Source organism: Cloeon dipterum, chromosome X, assembly GCF_949628265.1.
Source record: "Cloeon dipterum chromosome X, ieCloDipt1.1, whole genome shotgun sequence".
Lineage (NCBI taxonomy): Eukaryota > Metazoa > Arthropoda > Insecta > Ephemeroptera > Baetidae > Cloeon > Cloeon dipterum.
The window spans coordinates 10,857,052-10,871,291 of record NC_088790.1 but is presented as its reverse complement, the minus strand read 5'-3'; the positions used below and the strand labels follow the sequence as shown (position 1 = coordinate 10,871,291).

General features: G+C 39.3%; 2 protein-coding genes across 3 annotated transcripts; one reads left to right on the top strand and one right to left on the bottom strand.

Annotated features, from left to right (window-relative positions):
• The first annotated feature begins 727 nt into the window (after positions 1 to 727).
• LOC135945653 (4-hydroxybutyrate coenzyme A transferase) lies at positions 728 to 6,417 on the top strand. The gene is made up of 7 exons (XM_065493475.1): positions 728 to 969; positions 1,395 to 1,696; positions 2,494 to 2,584; positions 4,235 to 4,639; positions 4,968 to 5,105; positions 5,160 to 5,288; positions 5,671 to 6,417. Exons 1-7 carry the CDS (start codon positions 813 to 815, stop codon positions 5,853 to 5,855), a joined length of 1,407 nt encoding a protein of 468 aa, XP_065349547.1. The 5' UTR covers positions 728 to 812; the 3' UTR covers positions 5,856 to 6,417.
• A 203-nt stretch (positions 6,418 to 6,620) lies between these two features.
• On the bottom strand, positions 6,621 to 13,306 carry LOC135945652 (uncharacterized). Of its 2 annotated transcripts, XM_065493473.1 has the most exons (8): positions 13,016 to 13,305; positions 12,487 to 12,597; positions 11,768 to 11,916; positions 9,703 to 10,100; positions 8,321 to 8,686; positions 7,135 to 7,318; positions 7,037 to 7,084; positions 6,621 to 6,955 (listed from the first exon to the last, which is right to left on the bottom strand). In XM_065493473.1, the coding sequence occupies exons 1-8, from the start codon at positions 13,245 to 13,247 to the stop codon at positions 6,689 to 6,691; spliced, it is 1,755 nt and encodes a 584-aa protein (XP_065349545.1). In that variant the 5' UTR covers positions 13,248 to 13,305; the 3' UTR covers positions 6,621 to 6,688. The 2 variants fall into 2 exon arrangements, with proteins under 2 accessions (XP_065349545.1, XP_065349546.1); XM_065493474.1 differs by lacking the exon at positions 7,037 to 7,084 and having other exon boundaries at positions 13,016 to 13,306.
• Positions 13,307 to 14,240: the final 934 nt, after the last annotated feature.

Genomic DNA, 14,240 nt, shown 5'->3' with positions numbered 1-14,240 from the left:
CTACTTTGAATTCGTGGTCTAATTTTGTCCCTTTGATTAGCACAGTACTGAGCTGGCTGCAACTACAGCAAAATCGCTCTCTTTATTTAAATATTTTAAATATAATTGTAGTTTTAATTTAAAGCTGACTGTGTTTCATTGAAACGAATTATTCATAATTCAATTACATGATATCTTTTATTATTAAGGGTAATTACGTTTATTATTATTGCTGGTCAATAAAATAATCACCAATAGTTCGTAAAAATATTTTTAAACAATTTACAGCTTTCTGCATAGATAGATTTTGTATTTATATTTTCTGCGATAAAAAGTCTGATTTAAGAGCAGCATTTAAGTTTTTTTTTATTAGCTCTAACCGTAGATCTATAAAATGATATTGTTCAAAGTACACAGTGCCTTGTTTTTCTTTGCTGATTAATGTCATGATAAAAATATCGTATTTTGATCCGAATTGAGAAATCGCGCACTCGACTGACAACCTTTAACCATCACTAGACCAAAAGCAAAGTCTTCTAACAGTTCTTAATTAATTAATATAATTATTAGATTGTTTCTTTTTTAACTGTCAAAAATTTATCGCATAATATGAAATATGTGGCCGCGAGGTCTTGCGTCTTGCGACCATAATTTTATGTGCGCTTGAACGGCTCATTTTTCCCGCAGCGCCGAATTTCCGTCATGTTGGCAGTATTGCAATTCCGTCCGTTCGGCTGCCTGCCTGCGCGTACCATCACCGTCATTCCATTCAATTCATTTCACTCGCTTATCAGCTGCCTGTCACCCGTGGTGCGGCCGAAATTCGACCCGAAATGGCGACGACCCTGCAGCGCGTGAGCCTGATGGCCCGGCGGACCTTCGGGGGCCGTGCCTCCTTCTTCACGTACAGCCCCGAGCCGGCCCAGCCGCTGCCAGGCAGAAAAACCGAGTGGCTCAGCGCCGAAGAAGCCGTCAAGATCATTAAGTCAGGTACACACAGCATAACATACGCTGCTCCTCTTAATTATTGTTTACCTTTGAGATTAGCCCTAGTTAGAGCAGGTGACGGAGAATTAGCACCGCTTTCAATGTATGAGAAGAAGAATTTTGTACCTGAGGCTTGAATTATGTATTTTACCATTGACCTAAATTATGAATTTATACTTATATACATAATGGCAAACTATACATTTGAATTGTAAAAGTTAACCCGTTTTTCTGAAATTTTTTCAGGGAAACAAAACAAAAACCCAGTTTTTTTAGAAAATTCCAAGACAAAGAACTTTCGGAATTTTCATATTTGCGACATTTTTTCGAAAACATTGATTTTAAATTTTCGGAATCATCTCTGTGCCCTAAAAATGCCCCTGATTGTAGGAAAACAAGTAATAATTGTTGTATGCCTTGCTTTTTAGGTCATACCGTATTCGTTCAGGGAGCGGCCGCCACCCCGCAGGTGCTTGTGAAGGCGATGACCAAGCACGGCAAGGAGAACAAGCTGAAGGGTGTAACCGTGTGCCACATGCACACTGAGGGTGATGCCGACTACACGGAGCCCGACTGCGATGGCATCTTCCGCAGCACCTCCTTCTTCATGGCCAAGAACGTGCGCAAGGCCGTCGCCGAGGGTCGCTCTGACTGCATCCCCATTTTCCTCTCCGAGATTCCCCTGCTCTTCCACAAGAAGATCATCAAGCCCGACGTGGCTCTCATCCACGTAGGTCACTTAACTGATAATTCTATTTAGCTTGATTGTTTGGAATTTATTTGTTTTAGAGATTTTTAATGGGGTGTAAACGGAAAATTTGAAGAAGATAAATTGGTCGATTGACTACGTGTTTTTTTCTTTAATGTGTTGTTTACAGTCCTTCCAGAAATATTTTGAAATATATCTCGTTCCAACAAAAATTATTAGACCTCTTTGGGATATTACGTCAGTAATATTTCCTCTATGCATACACTTTTTAATTAGTTTTCAAACAAATAAAAGTATTTATTTATATTATAGGGTTTAAATTTACTTCAGCGTAAGTAAGAGACTAAATTCCATATTTTTCAAACCTTTCAAGAATGATTTTTGTTTCTTACAACCTGTTGGTAATAATATTAATTACATAACATATTAAATTATTTTCAACGCTAAGATATTTAGGACTAAATTTTGAAAATATTTTCACCTTCCAAAGAGGATCATTGTTTTCCCGCGTGTCTTTAACCTAAAACAACTGTATTTTTTCCACTGGCTGGTCCCCATGTAACTTCATTTATTCAGTAATTTTTTGCTCTAGCAATATTTTTTATAACTAAGTTTTTAGAGCTTTACAAAGAATTATTAAAAAATTATTTGTTTTGAATCATTTTGGTCTAAATAGTCAAGTGTGACTCTCCCTTTATTTATTTGTAAATCGCAATATTCCTGAAAATATATTTGACTTATTGTCGTGAACAATTAAATCTTAGAGATAGTAAAAAATAGTCCGTTTAATTTGAAAACTTTTCTCTCCTGGATTTTAGGTATCGCCCCCTGATGAGCACGGCTACTGCAGCTTGGGCACCAGTGTCGATTGCGTCAGGACCGCCATGTCCTACTCGAAATTCATTATTGGTGAGAAACGACACTTTCTTGACCCGAAATAACTCGGCCAGTGCTTTGACACAATAAGCAAGAACTTGGCATTCGTACGTAGATTGCGACGAAGCATAACTCATTCATGTTGGTCTGGCCAACTTTGGCCCTTGCTGAGTCAATCAATTCAACGGCACTTAATGGGTTCGCTCGGTCAGTGACGCACTGTGTCGTCGTGATATTAATACCCGCGAAGGCTCCCTCTTAATGTTTGCTTTGTGTGGGTTTCCGGCGCTAATTGCAAGCAATAATTTGCGCGTTTTAATCAGCCTTACGTCAAGGTGACTTTGGCACTTCTTCTCACTTTTCCGTTCGCATTACGCAAACAGGTTTGATTCCGCTTATTTGCATAATAAAGTAAATAGCAATGCCAACGTGAACCGCGAATCAAGCCAAGGGGAAAAATCAGACGGCTAGGCAGTAGGCACAAGCCATTTTCTTCTATTAGACTCAGATTGAGCGGGAGATAAACATATGCGCTTCGTCTTTTTATCTTATCAACACTTTCTTTGAGTGTGCCCCTGGAATTTGTTGTTTCAGATTTTTATAGCGGTCGTGATTGTTTGCGTTTATTGGTGGGCCTGCCTTGAGTTTTTTCACTCCACCGTCATGTGGAATAATTATACCACTGAAACGGAATTAAATAAATTCAATTTTAGTCTCTTGCGACTCTATGGAAAAAAATCGCAAAAAATGCACGAATTTCAAGTTCTAGTTCTTTTCCGCAATTCAGCCTGCCAGTTTAAGCTGGCTGTGATTGAAACCTGATTTTTCCACATGTTTTTGTCGTTGTTTTTGCCTCTTTCCGAAATTGTATTTATTTCCCTTTTTGCATGAATTTATAATTTAATCTACAAATGTCCAAAAATCTGAGCATTTTTTTCCACAACTTGAGGGAACCCGGTGTTCTCGGCAAGCAGTCTAAAATTGATTTTGATTGAAAATAAAATAAAAAAATAATTCCAAAATGTCAAAGGTTCTAAAATTGAATATTTAAATACCCAGATTTTTTTACAAAAAGTATTTCAAAGCGTAGAAAAACGTTTAAAGATTTTAAGATTAGTTTTAATTCTTGTATAATGTAACAAAAATTTGATCGTTTTCTGGCTTGCAAGAAAATGTCCAGTAAAAACAGATTTAAACCACTGTCAGGAGTTATCCCTAAAAAACGCCGGATTTTCGCGAACTCCAGCATGTTGAAATAAATCTTAATTTTCCGCAAAAAATCCTAAAAATTTTCATACATTCTCTACTTCCATAAGATCTTAGCTTCACACAAGAAAACCTTAATGTTGCTTAAATTTAATAAGAAAATTACAAGTAAGTAATATAAAACCTCGTGGTAAATAAAGAGCAAGAAATAAGAGAGGATAATATATGTTTTTAAAAGCTCTTTCAGTCAATAATTGAACCGTAAATCACAGCACCATAAAATGCCAATTGCCTGTATACCTTCCTTTCTGACTTGAATCTCCTGGCGGTTTACTCTAAAACCAAATAAAATCAGCTCTAAAAATACAAAAGTCCATTAATCATGCACTAAAATAATTTATTCTTGCCACAAAAATTTAAGCTACTTTCGTCTCATTTAATAAAATAAAAATCCTAATCAAATTTCCGATTTTGCAGCTCAGGTGAACCCCAAGATGCCACGCACCTTTGGTGACGCCACGATCCACTCGTCGCACTTTGACGCCGCCGTGAAGGTTGACACGCCTCTGCCAGACCACGCAAGCAAGCCACCCACCGCCGTCGAGGCCATGATCGGCAAGCTGATCGCCGAGAACCTGGTGGAGGACGGCGCTACCCTGCAGATGGGCATCGGCAGCATCCCCGACGCTGTGCTGTCGCAGCTGCACAACCACAAGGACCTCGGCATCCACTCTGAGATGTTTGCTGATGGCGTCGTCGAACTTGTCGCCAAGGGCTGCATCACCAACAACAAGAAGACAATCAACAAGGGCAAGATTGTTGGCAGCTTCCTCATTGGTGGACAGAAGCTCTATGAATTTGTCGACAACAATCCTTTCATCAGTAAGTTGAAGTTTCTTATTTTTAAAACAGATAATGAAAGAAATACACATTTAGGTAATTTGATGAAATTTAAATTAACTCTCAAGGGATAGCTACTAATGCAATATTGAGAGGAAAACTATCCATCCTGACTAATTAATTTTAATATTTTTTTTTTTTTTTTGATGCGCCAGGAAAGACTAATTTTTATTTAAAAATATATCTGGCCGCCCCAAATTATATTCAATTGAGTATTTGAAATTTATAATATATCCTAGAAGTATGATGATCAAAAATTATGCACACAGACTAAACCATCATACTGATGTCTCTTTGCCTTCATTTTTAGTCATGATGAACGTTGACTACGTGAACAGCACAGGTGTTATTGCGCAAAACCCAATCATGACCGCCATCAACTCGTGCATTGAAGTTGACCTCACAGGACAGGTTGTGTCTGACTCAATTGGCACCAGAATGTATTCAGGTTGGTCACTCAAGATTTTTTTCTTCTTTGATGTCTGATTTCCTTTGAATTCAGGATTTGGTGGCCAGGTTGACTTCATCCGAGGCGCCGCTGAAGGCCTTGACGGACGAGGCAAGCCCATTATTGCCCTGCCGTCAGTCACCGTGCGAGGGGAAAGCAAAATCAGCCCCTACATCAAACAAGGTGAGCTAACATGTTTCAATTTTATCTCACATATCTAGCTCAATCAACTCTTGATCTATTTAACCTAGTAACACAATACTGTTTCTTTACATAACCTTCATCTCTGCGTATTTCTTGTGCGTCATCCACACCTCTTTGTCAGCAGTTTTCGTGATCTTGCCTTTTGTTTAAATTGCAAGCTCCTGCTTAAGTACTGAAGTTAATAATCCTATAAAAATACAATATTTTTGTAATTTTATTCAGCCTCTAACGAAGAAAATTGTTTAATTTTATTTTTAAATGCATATAAATGGCTAAAAATTAGCTGTAACTAAATGTAACAGATTCCTTGATAAAATATTTGAACCAGGAACTCATTTGTCATGGACACTCCTTGTTTCAGGTGCTGGAGTTGTGACCTCCCGCGCGCATGTGCACTACGTCGTGACTGAGCACGGCATCGCCGAGCTGTTCGGACGCAACCTGCGTCAGCGAGCGCACGCCCTGATCAACGTGGCGCATCCTGACCACCGCGAGGGCCTCGAGAGGTCGGCCTTTGAGAGGCTGAAGGTTATGCCCTCGGCATAAGCGTCACCAACGACCTGCACCACTAGCTCTTGCCTTTCTTCGCAATTCCAGTTTCGCAAATTCTACAAACTCGATCAATCACACACTATTCAGTCGGTGCATTTGGGGAATTTTAACTCGTTGTGTTTTTCCAAACTTGTTGTTCGTTTTTATCGCTAGAGCCTAGTCGGTCAGAAAAAGTCTGAGGAACATTCAAGTCCGTCTTGTCTTACTTTCCACTCGCCACGCAGCAATAACGATCCTGTTTTCCGAATCGAGCCTGTTTGACTCCAGCCAGAGATATCAAAAGTAGAATCCACGCGCCACTGGCTCAAAAATACTACTTTTGACCTTTCCTATGAAAAGGCTCCTCTCTCTCTGTATCTCCGTCAGTTTTCTTTTAAATTAATATGCAATTATTGTTCCAAAAAACTGACAAATTTATGCTTCAGCGTGAAATGTTATCCATTTTAGTAGGGGGCAAATTTAGGTACAAATTAAAAGTGAGTTTAATCGGCTGCCTCTACTGTCATATTTTAACGCCAATAAAAAGAGCAACTAACTGATAGGACAAAAACAAAAATTGTCTCTCAATCACCTCTTGACCTACTTCAATAATCATGTGATCTCTTCAACAAGGCTCGTGGCCTTTTATTGACGTTGCTAATCATCAATTATTATTATCGTAATTTCACGTGGTTTCATTGGCAAAATTCTAAATGAGTCTTTAAAACGTTTGAAATATCGATTTGATCGGTCACCTCTCTGCCCAAATGAATTTGCTAATTTTAACATTGATGAGTTAATTTATTAAATAAATATATATGTAGTGTATAAGTCATTAATTATGTCTGTCACACACTGGACTGTCCAGACTGGATGGAGCCGGAACGTTGGTTCCTATTGCCGCGGTCGCGGTTGTTGTTGTTCCGACGGTTGTTCCTGCGGTTCTCGTTGTTGCCATCCTTAACTCTGAAAATTGAGGCGACGCAGTAGATGAGCGAACACAGGATGATGCCGACGATGCACGCGAATCCGGCCATGATGGTGTAGAACTCGGTGTTGCTCAGCTCGTGCATAGTGAGGAAGGTCCAGCCCTTGCCTCTGCTGGGATGCTTGATCTGCAATTCAAATTAAATGTGATGATGCAAAAATGGAAAACTGATCTTTTATGCATCAAAAATTCAAAACACAAAAAGTACCTCGTATTGTTCAACATAATCGTAACTATCATCCTCCTCGGGAGAGATCTAAAAGTTATTGATTTAAAACGAAGCTTAAATCGAGATTTTGCTCTCACAAGAACTTTTTTCGGCCGCTCCTCATTAATGTTGTTAGTGTTGTGGGTTCCCTCCTGTTCTGGCGAATGGTAGTCCATGTCTTCGATGAGAATGTGAGGTACTGGTGTTGTGGTGGCGGTGACTCTCCTCGTGACCTTTTTTGGTACGTCAATCACCCCTGCCTCATGGTGACACTCATCACCCCTGACAGAATCACATCCAAATAAAAAGTGATTATTTTCATTGGTAATCGATATGGGGTGTTCGTAACTGTCCTACTGATTATTTTTCTGGTTTTTTTTCTAAAGCAAGACATACACAATTGATAAAAAGAAAATAAATTAGCCATACACACAAAACGTGCCTCAACATAACGGTAATAATTACAAAGGGAAGTATATGAGTGGGGTGACAGACATTCATGAAAAAGTTTGTTTTTACAAAGAAACCTTTGATGAGGTGTATGTAAAAAATATATAATCATGTATGTAGCATTTTTTCTATCTGCGTATAAGGGATTGGAAAATTTCCGTTAAACCATCGACTAAATAAGTGACGCTGAATGCCAAAACAGCGTTATATGAGTTAAAAAATGAGCCATGCTGCTTTATCAACGCATTTTTCTAATTAGAAAAAAAACCGAAAATTTTTACCATGCTTCCCAATTTTAATTTGCTGCAGAGAAGCTGGAATAAAAATTCAAGTCAAGTTTTATTTAATTCCGTGATAAAAATGTGTCTTGCGCGATCACCACTGAAAAATGTCGACTGCGATGATTATTTTGTTGAATTAATTTAATAAACTGCGTCATAATTTTAACAGTTGATAATCTCAGCTATTTTTAACAACAGAATCCGTTCACATTGACATGAAAAATATCGGTTCTTAAATTATAACTTTACGCAAATGCAAAAATTCGCAGAGAGTTCAGAGTTCAAAAATAGCATTAGATGGATTAAGTAACAAATTCAAAGCTTTACAGGTCAACAATTAGTTGTCACGCGAATGGGGGCAATTGGAATATTAATTAGCACAACTTAAATAGTTTCATTAGTTATAAATACTCCGGTCGTTCATTTAAAAAAATGTCATCTATAGATTTAAGACAAAAAAGTCAAAGGTTTATTTATAAAATAATAATTTTTGAGCTATGGGAACGTTTAGGAAAAATCCTAAGCCGTAATTTGAAATGAATAATATCTGAACCTGGAATCAGGGAAGTTGAGGCTAGAGAAGTTGGTCACGCGGTGCAATCCGCTGGAGAACGAGTTCTTGAGGAAGACTTCGAAGTGGGCGAGCATCTGCGTCTGGGCTCCAAGCTGGGCGCCGACCCTGCTGCGCCACTCGTCCGGCAGGGTGGCCTCCAGCTCGGCGCAGGTGCCGTGCGCGCCCAGGCACTTGACTCGGTGGGCGACGCGCAGCGCCCGCGCGAAGCTGGCCACCGCATCCGCGGTGGCCACAGCGGCCACGTCCTGCACGGTGGCGGCCAGCTCGGGCACCTCCGGCGCTGTGTTCGAGCACAGGGAGAAGTTGCAGCGCTGTTGGTGCAGGTATTCGTCCCACAAATCGGATCTGTAAAGGAAATTCGATCCGATTAGTATAGAGCTATATAAAGCACACAACTAAATATATCAGAGGTACTCTAAATCAAATTTATTTTAGACATTCTAAATTTGCGAAAAAAATTGGGGGAAATCAATCAGGAACACTATTTTTGGGATTACCAAAGACCGAACAAATACCAACAGAGATTAAGTGCGAAAAATCATTCAAACAAAACCAAAAAATGCCAAATAGAATTACCGTAATATATATATTATATATTATATATATTTTTAGTTTCCAGATTAATAAATTATTTTGTTGGCACTTCTGCTATCAAAACACACATAATCAAATCGCTGTTCATATTTCCATCAAAGCAATGACCACAATGAAAGATAAGACGACAGGTGGTGTCGTTAAAACAAAACTGTGTCAGTTTTGCGTGACTGCGCTGATGGAGAAATTTATAACTAAGTAATTACAGACTTCCCGTAATTCCTTATCAATTGGGAAACCTTGGCTCTTGATTAGTCGCTACCCTCGCCACACAGGTCGGTCATAATAATTATATTTGGGCTAAAAAAGTCGTTTCGTAAAACGGAAAGGTATTTTAGCCCAGTGAGATTCTTTTGATGCAAATCAAATGCAATCAATTGTAGCTATGAAAAATCGTCATTTTTACGTTTAGACTGTCAGATTTAAAATTTTGCTTTTACTAATGTTCCCTCTTTTTAGGTATTAATGAAATTCTTTACATCCCTGTAAAGCATTTCTCTGATTGATAATGTGGAATTTAAAATGTAACAAAAAAATCCACATACAAATACAATAAGTCTAGCTTTTAAACAACATTGCACCAGATTTTCGAAAAATACGAATAATTCAATGGTAAACGTATAATTTTTTTCCCAGGGTAAATCACGTGCAGACTAATTTTAATCAACATTATTTATTTCTTCTATTTCTTCGAATTACCATTTTTTATGCTCAAGCAGTGCGTGTATTGAGTAATGTTGATTACTGGCAAGAGTGTTTAAACGTACTTCTCAAGGTGGTACTGCAGCTTGTCGATGGGTCGGTCAGGCGCGAGCTGGAGCACGGCGGCCGTGTCCGGCAGGCTGTCCATGAGGGCAAGTGGCGGCAGCAGACCGGCGTCGAGCGTCACCAGCAGCAGCACGTGCGGCACGTCGAGACGCGCGTTCGCCTGCAGCACCTGGAGCAAGTGGTCCGGCGTGCCGACCACCAGCACGCCGCGGGTCGGCACTCGATCCAGCGCCGTCGACAGCGACGCCGTCAGCGGCGTTTGCAGCAGGCGCACGCTCGGCACGCAAAGGCCCGGCGTCGAGCTCAGCGAAGACGCCAGCAGGCTCGACTCGACGTCGTCCGAGTGCAGCAGCGTGAAGTGTGACCAATGCAGGTGACGCAGGCTTGATGTCAGCGCCTGCGGAAAATGAGTGTTTTTTAGCCAGGAGTTATTCTGTATTTTTCCAATCTTAAAAATAGAATATTTATGAAATTGGCTGGCAGGCCCACCGCAGCCACTCGCTGGTTTTCACACCTTTCCAGTCGATTTAGGGACATAAGTATGAAGTTTCGGTGAAGTTCGGTGCGTGGAGGAAAAAAGATGGCCACGATTGGGCTCCTCTACGGCCCATGTTATTCGCTCGGTGGTGTTATTGGGACCTGGAACCCAGTGAGCTCATAGCCCACGCCATGTGCTGAGCAGTGGTTTAATAACGGGGTTGATTAAAAAATACGAATTTGATTATATCGCGAAAAAACTAAATTATTACGTTTATTTTTTAAATAGGTGACCACTCGAGGTTGTGTTCATATTGGAAATAAATTAAACCAGGCTTCATCTCCGTTGATAAATTAAAACGACAATTTTGTCAAAAGTGAATATATCGCTTTAAAATTTAATTAAAAGTTCGAACGCGCTTTGGGACTTCCTTTGTGAATGTATTCAGATTTATAAAAATTGTTCCGTATCAATAGGGGAAAAAAGCTAAAATTTGTCAGAAAATTTCCGTACATTAACCCTAAATTGTATGTTAATTTAAACGGTCATGGTGTGAGGAATTTGAAACCATCATTTTATTTTGAAACGAGATTTTGAGTTCTCTAAAACATGCCCTTTAAAAATATTCCATAAAATTATACCGATTTATTCGTACAGGGGTAAATTTCTAAAATTATTTCAACAAATTTAGTTTCTTTGAAATAACGCGAGATAAAAATGTAAATAAAAATCCTTTGCATCCAAAGGTTGAAAAGAATTTTTAACCTAGAATTTACCATAATTTTTCTTAAATAAATATGACCAATAGCTATGAAAATTTTCACTTTCCCAGTCATCCTTGCCAAATTTTTAAGATGAATAATAGATTTAAATTTACTTGCACTTACAAGGTAAAGCTGAGGCACTCACATGCAAAGAATCATATTTGATTTTCTTACCATTCCTTCCAGTGATTATGGAATGTATGTTCAAAAAGTGCATAATAGTTTGTTTCTAAATTTTACAACAACAACTATAGGTTTGTGTTGCATGTGAATGCCTTCCCAAGAAAGTGCGAGAAATTCCAAATAATTTACTTTTATCTTTAAAATTTGACCATATGCCCTGACTTTTCCAGATTTAAAGTTTATTTTGAGGTCACAACTCTAGCGGACAATCCACAGGACGGAAACCCTTTTTGAAACAGCTTATTCGTTGAACATTATGTGTTCCGCTGCTAAATTGCTTTGCAGTTTCATAAGAGAGGCATGCATATGTAATCTCCGCAATCGGATTGGAAAGTCATAATGTCATAATTGACACGCAACCGTGCGCAGCAACATGAACAAGAACAAAAAGACTTTTGCTTTCCAAGCGTGAAGAATACCGGGGAAGATTCTCCGTTTTCTCTCTCACTCTTTAAAGTCTGTTAAGCTTCGCTTTCGGTTTGGAAGCCCCGCAAGTTTCAAAACAGCACCAGCTGCGGCTTTTTACAAATTCTTTCGCGGACAAAAAAATTAATCGGTGCAAACGAAGCGTTGAACCCGCTTCTCGCAGACTCTTAGCGGGTTTCTTGTATTATTTGAAGCTACAAATATTTTGCTGACCTTTACAATCTGTGGCTGCTCCAACCTGGACACGAAGTAAGGGTTGTTGATATCCAGCATGGCTACTGGATTGACGTGGATGTACTTGTAGACGCCAGTCACCGAGTTCACTGCATCGAAGATTTCCACCTCGTCTGGACCCAGATATCCTTGAAAATGTTTAGCTTGTTTCAAGCTGATTTTTTAAACGAAACAGTGGAAATACAAAACATGGTCTGGATGTAATGTTTTGAAATATTTAAAATCAATTTTATTTAGAAATTGTTTGAAGTTTAATTTTTGCTAGTATTCCAGATGAAATGATGGTTGTGCCCTTCAGAGATGTCTGTGATTTTTCACAAATAAAAAAATGTCATTGAATTTTATCGCACTGTGCCACTTACAATTCAAAAGTAACCATAAAACCAGATTTAAAAAATCACGAAAGGCGTCATGCTTAAAGGGATGAGATTTTCTAGTGTGAAGGGAGCTGCGAGCTTTTAAGCTAATTTACCACCAAACTCATTTTTCGGTAAGGTTTCTCATTCTCACCCCCGTTAGTCTGATAATGTTTTTTGATGTGGCCGCCTCTGCGAAGCCCTAATCGCATTTTAAAGAGGAGACTCGCCAGAGCCAATTGATTGTTGCATTAATGAGGGAAATTTCGTTTCCTTTTAACGAATGTAAAGAAAAGCCCAGAATGAGCACATGAAAAAAAAACAGCGTTCAATTGTATTTACCGAGCAGCATTGGCGGGTTCTTGCAAATTGATTTGTCAGAGTAGACCATGGACTTGAATGCCAGTTTCACCGCCTTCTTCTTGTCACCGCACGTGTCCATCACATGGACGCCTGTCCACAAAAACACAAAAATGGCGTAACGATCAAAACCATAAACCTAATAAAGACGTGCAGATAATTTATCTAAACTGACAGAGCCCAGCGAGACGGATAACAATTCACTACATACCTCAAGTGTATTTCTTAACTAATTCATACCATGATGACTATATGGATCTTCAGTTGTTTTACGACAATTTACTTTACTCAACTAAGACTATATATCTGCATAATTGCATGATACAAAAAAGCTCGACTACATATTGAAATAGTGTTTGTAAATAAATAAAAATTAATACAAAATATTTAAATTTATAAATAATACGCAGGAATGTCGAATAAAATGTTCAATATTTAATAAAAAAAAACTTGAACGAATCGAATTCTAAAATAAATTTTAATAAAAGCGCAGGCTTCTCTGAAGGTATACCTAAGGAGATGGGCACGTCTTGCGAGTGCCTGAGAGCCGACTGCTTTGCGGCGGCGATCTTCTGCAGCGCCGGGAGGCTCAGTCTGTCGCAGTCGCGGCCCGTGTGCAGGTCGACGAGGGCCACGACGACGGCCTCGACGCTGCCCACGTCCTCCTCGATGGGGCAGACGGAGGCGGAGGTTAGGCCTCCGAGGGCCGCCGCCAGCAGCAGCATCACGACTCGCACCGCCATTCTTGCCTGACCAGGTTTGCTCACTGACGATGGGTTGAATGATGTGAGCTGAGCCGCTTTTCCACCACCGCCGTCGCCTCTGCACCCGCTTGCACGGCTTCTAGCAGCAGAGGGAGCGGGGTGCGAAGGGATTTTAACACGTGTAAGGACACACAACACAAGACGTTACGCGTGCACTTGGGAAATTCAGCGAATCGGCATATTTCTGAGCCTGGGAGACGTGACACAGCGTAATGAATTTAATTAAGTGACTCAAAATCAGCCCTTTGAAATAAAGATAGCAGAAGATGAAAGAGAAAAATGAAAATAGCTGTTGGACAGAGAACGATTGTTTTTGTTTAACGAAATTATACGTAAAATCAGGCTTTGCTAAAACCCAGTGCAACGGCAAAACAGTTTTGCGTGTTTTTCTGCAACTCTGAGAATTTTCCCAAAACACGATCATTGGCATCATTTGAATAAAATGTAGGTATCATAATTACAAAGAATGGTATTGTGAGCCTGTGAAATTTTGCGAGAGAAAGTTAAATCACAGGGCTGTCGGACAACAAAGAGCCAAAGTCTCCATTCATTTTCCTTCTCTAATTTGATCGTTCTTGCTTTGACATATTTTCAATTGATGTTTTATAAATAAAATTCTATCTTGAATAGGGAATTTTTTTATAAATCATTAGAGCTTCATTCGTTCTTCCTATTACGTCGGCTGGTTTCAGTTTTCAACCTTTCATCACGTCCAGTAGTGTCAGCGAACAAAAATCACCGCTTTAAATTCGAGTGAAATGTAATGATTATCGGCATTTTGCAATTTTTTTTAATAAGAGGCACTTCATAAGATATTTATTATTTTGTTATTTAATTGTCTTCCTAGCTGAGCTATAGAGTCTCGTATTAAAATCACAGCGAATGATTTCTCTGCACCTCCCTTAAAAAAGTGCCACATATTTGACAACACTCGTCAGAAAAGCTGCACTTATACTGTTAACGAGCTTAAGG

Coding starts and splice junctions, on each gene's coding strand:
- LOC135945652 (XM_065493473.1), bottom strand. CDS start 13,247: ATGGCGGTGCGAGTCGTGATGCTGCTGCTGGCGGCGGCCCTCGGAGGC. Junction 11,917..12,486: donor GAACCCGCCAATGCTGCTCG/GTAAATACAATT, acceptor AACATTTTCAAG/GATATCTGGGTCCAGACGAG. Junction 6,956..7,036: donor ATTATGTTGAACAATACGAG/GTACTTTTTGTG, acceptor TTTGAATTGCAG/ATCAAGCATCCCAGCAGAGG.
- LOC135945653 (XM_065493475.1), top strand. CDS start 813: ATGGCGACGACCCTGCAGCGCGTGAGCCTGATGGCCCGGCGGACCTTC. Junction 1,697..2,493: donor CCGACGTGGCTCTCATCCAC/GTAGGTCACTTA, acceptor CCTGGATTTTAG/GTATCGCCCCCTGATGAGCA. Junction 4,640..4,967: donor CGACAACAATCCTTTCATCA/GTAAGTTGAAGT, acceptor CTTCATTTTTAG/TCATGATGAACGTTGACTAC.